The 4,280-nt window shown below is 40.4% G+C and overlaps 1 protein-coding gene across 1 annotated transcript in view; it reads right to left on the bottom strand.

Annotated features, from left to right (window-relative positions):
- The window catches only part of Ppr-Y, a gene marked incomplete at both ends in the record, with an annotated part of 248,273 nt that overhangs the window by 242,263 nt on the left and 1,730 nt on the right, over positions 1-4,280 (bottom strand). The window contains one exon of the mRNA NM_001015502.3: positions 991-1,274. Within this exon, the coding sequence (NP_001015502.3) occupies positions 991-1,274 (284 nt within the window). The remainder of the gene's footprint in view (positions 1-990; positions 1,275-4,280) is intronic.

The raw sequence follows: 4,280 nt of genomic DNA, 5'->3' as shown, positions 1-4,280 counted from the left end.
AGAGAGAGAAGAGAAGAGAAGAGAAGAGAAGAGAAGAGAAGAGAAGAGAAGAGAAGAGAAGAGAAGAGAAGAGAAGAGAAGAGAAGAGAAGAGAAGAGAAGAGAAGAGAAGAGAAGAGAAGAGAAAAGAAGAGAAGAGAAGAGAAGAGAAGAGAAGAGAAGAGAAGAGAAGAGAAGAGAAGAGAAGAGAAGAGAAGAGAAGAGAAGAGAAGAGAAGAGAAGAGAAGAGAAGAGAAGAGAAGAGAAGAGAAGAGAAGAGAAGAGAAGAGAAGAGAAGAGAAGAGAAGAGAAGAGAAGAGAAGAGAAGAGAAGAGAAGAGAAGAGAAGAGAAGAGAAGAGAAGAGAAGAGAAGAGAAGAGAAGAGAAGAGAAGAGAAGAGAAGAGAAGAGAAGAGAAGAGAAGAGAAGAGAAGAGAAGAGAAGAGAAGAGAAGAGAAGAGAAGAGAAGAGATCCAAACAATTCTTTAAAATGTGTGCGTTGCAGTTTTGTTTAGCTTTAGAGCGTTAGTTTTTTTTTGCCAATCGATAGATATTTACGATACTGATCAAAATGTGAAGAAATTTTTATTGATTTCTCAAAAAAACTTCTTTCCACGCTCACTCTAACGCTCACAAACCGCACAAAACTACCATACCCACACCTTTAAAAATGTGTCGAAATTTTTTATAATCTTATTAGTCATGTCTTTATATTGGGTCACATATGACTAACAAAAGTCTTGTAAGTTTCTGTCGATTTCCAAAAAATGTTTGCCACGCCTACTCTTACACTTTACTCTAAAGCCGCCAAGGCCGTCACGCCCGTACATTTGACCAATTTTTAATTTTTTTTATTTAATTCCCCAATATTGATATCCCAAAAAAAAAAGATTAACTTTCGCGTTCACACTAGTTGAGTACCGGGTATCTAATAGTCGGGGATCTCGACTATAGCATTCTCTCTTGTTTAAATAGGATCTGTTATATGGATAAATGGATATGGATATACTCACTCCTTCAACTGTGTCAATTAAATTATTTCCAAGGCTGATAATTACAAGCATGGTTAACATATCGATATTCTCAATAGCTTCAATTTTGTTACTAAATAACGACAGAACTTCCAAATTTACTAAGGTGTCAAGATTTTCGATCTTCTCAATAAAATTGAAGCTTAGATTTAAATCTTTAAGGTTTGTTAACATTTCAATATTTTCAATGGTCTCTATTTTGTTGCAATTAAGGCAAAGCTTGGTCAGATTAGGTAATATCCATAAGTGATCAATACGTAAAATATCTGAAAAAAAGACATATATCAAGATTTGAAATTAAAATAAATAGAAAAATAATAGAATAAATAATAAATGGAACTAACGAAAAAGTTACGAAAATAACCGAATTGATTACGTATACTGTCAATTTTATTGTATATTACAGATAGAAGGAAATTTATTCTAGCCACTATTGACTAATAGCCTAATAAATAAGACTAATGAAAATATAAAAATAAAATATATATAAATATATATAGTAGCATATGTGCCATAGTATAACACTTGACTAAATATACTTACACACACACATACATTACCACATAGCAACAGCCATACACAAAATCATAGAATGTCTTGAAATATAATTCATAAATTTAAGTATAACATAAGAACTCCACTTCTGGCGACAATAACAAATCCAGATTGCCCTAATGTAAACATTAACCTCCGCTGCCGAATCCGTTATTCCCACCAAAGGGTCAAAACCGCTTACGCAGCTCAAGTTCTCGGCTGATCAGTACCCATGAGCGATCCACTCAAGAGGGCACCCAATCCAACAGACAAAAACATCCGCATCCGCATTGGCGACTCCCACCAGAGGGTCAAAACCGCTTACGCAGCTCAAATCCTTGGCTTATCCATGGGCGATCCACTCAAGAGAACGCTCAATTTATAGAAATACATAAGAGAGCCTTTTTAGCTCAAGACATAAAGAAGTAAATAGGTCAAGGTTTGCTAAGCGTTCGCTTCGCAACTTAAGATTAGATTCAATTCTTTCGCTCTACGAATAAGACGTGAATTGTCTGCGCTTCCACACTTGTAATTTTATTTGAATAAAGATTATATTTTTTGTATTACCGTGGATTCGTTATTAGCGCAGTCGGTGGTCCTAAACTTATAGTGACTTTGTGCCTTATCAAGAAGTAACTAATCCGCCAGTCAGACAGACAGTGCTTTATAATGTGGTAGGATGAACACTCATAAGGCCCACGAAGCATACGAAGAAGCATACGATCATATCCCCGTTAGGAATAAGAATATTATTGCTATCTCGCTCTTACTTATAAGCTAGCATTAAGAGATAAGAATGTACACCTAGCTCACTCTCTCACTTGAGAGAGCATAAGAAAAGAGGAATACGCGAGGCGCGGCATTCGGTGGCGTGAGCTTGAAGGGGAGAAGTCGAATAAAGAGATTGTGAAGTTATTTAAAGGAAGGAGCACATATATTCATTTTTCGGCGTCCACAATATCAGAAGTGGGCATTACCCACTATGCCTGACACTAAATGGAATCAATTCTCAGTGCCCCAACTAAAGAAGTGGTTGGAAGCTCTTGGATGCCAGACTTCCGGCACAAAAGCGGAACTAATAGTGCGTCTGCAGGCCATTTCCCCAGAAACGCGTGGCGATTCACCGCCAAATAACGGATCAGCAGAAGAAGAGGTGGAGGAATTGGATGGAGCTGCAGCCTGGCCAAAGCAGAGAGAGCCACAGGGTGGAGACACACGCACGATCCCGTTCGACGAGCAGTCATTGCAGTCAGAACCCCCGGAGAACCTCGATCTGGATCAGCTATCGTTGGTGGATGCAGAGAGAGCCACTCTAAAAAAGCTTCGGGATGAAATAGAGGCAAACATGGCTGTGCTGCAGAGGATCCAAGCGGATATCGACGACGCGAACAAGAGTAAGTCTGCTCATGTTCGCCAGATCAATGACGTCATCGAGAACAACAGCAACGGAAGCCACGGCAATGTTAACATATGCGCTAACAGCACCGACGCCAATGTTAACAGCATACCAGTGTTAGAAAAGAAACCGCTGGTAGTGTTGTTCAGCACCAGAGTCGAAATGTAAACAAGCTTCTGGAATCTCCTGCAACATCGCTTGCCTTGGCAAAAGAGGTAACGATGGAGTTTGACGGCAGCTTATGTGCGCGCAATTGGGTCACGCAGTTTCAAAACATCGGAAAGATTTACAATTTGGACGACGTATGCATGCACATGCTGCTAATTGCCAAACTAAAAGGAAACGCACAGCGCTGGCTGCACGCAAGCGCCACACGCATCCTAGAATCGACCGACCAGCTGTGCGAACAGTTAATCTTGACATTCAAGGTGAAGTTGTCAAAAGGGGAACTGAGGAACGCATTTCAAAAACGCGAATGGCATCCGGATGAGAAATTTGCTGTTTACTTCGAGGACAAGGTGATGCTGGCCAACGACATCAACATCGATCTAGAGGAGCTCCTGGAAAACATTATTGAAGGAATCCCAGCAACAGCGTTGCGCAACCAGGCGCGCATACAGCGTTTCTCCGAGCCGATGCAAATTCTGCGGGCTTTCTCGGAAGTCCGTCTGCCGAAGCACAAAACAGGGAGCAGTTCATCAAAGCGCCTTACTGGAGGAGGTGCAGCCAATAAGGACTTACGTTGTGCCAATTGCAACTCCAAAGGGCACTTCGCCAAGGAGTGTCTCAAGCCAAAGAGGGAGCCCGGATCCTGCTATGGCTGTGGGGCATTTGGGCACTTCGTCGGACAATGCCCGGAGCGCAAGAGCGCCAATATCAACAATTATGTAAGACTAGTCAAGATTTTTTTCACAATAGCTATAAAATCCCATTAATTACAGAATGCCTCATAGACACAGGGAGTCCAATATCATTTACAAAGTTAAGCAGTGTATCCAAAGAAATTAATTTAGAATCCGCTTCAGGAACCTATTTCGGGCTGAATAAAAGCCAACTGACAATACGTGGAAAAAGCTTATGTTACATTATAAAAGAAAAAGTTAAATGGTATTTTTATTTGTACGTGGTCCCAGACGAGTCTATGAGCCATAATGTAGTTCTTGGACGAAATTTCATGGAAGCGTGCCAGTTGAAACTGGATCCAGACGCCTTGGGAAGGATAACGGTCAACCCAGTCGATAGTAAAAGATATAAAAAAGCAAATAGTAAAACAATCAGTTCTATTGTTAGTGAAACAGTTAGTGAAACAGTTAGTGAAACAGTTAGTGAAACAGTTAGTAAA

Source organism: Drosophila melanogaster, chromosome Y (assembly GCF_000001215.4).
Source record: "Drosophila melanogaster chromosome Y".
Lineage (NCBI taxonomy): Eukaryota > Metazoa > Arthropoda > Insecta > Diptera > Drosophilidae > Drosophila > Drosophila melanogaster.
Note: the sequence above shows the minus strand (reverse complement) of the source record. Positions and strands in the feature narration are given on the sequence as shown.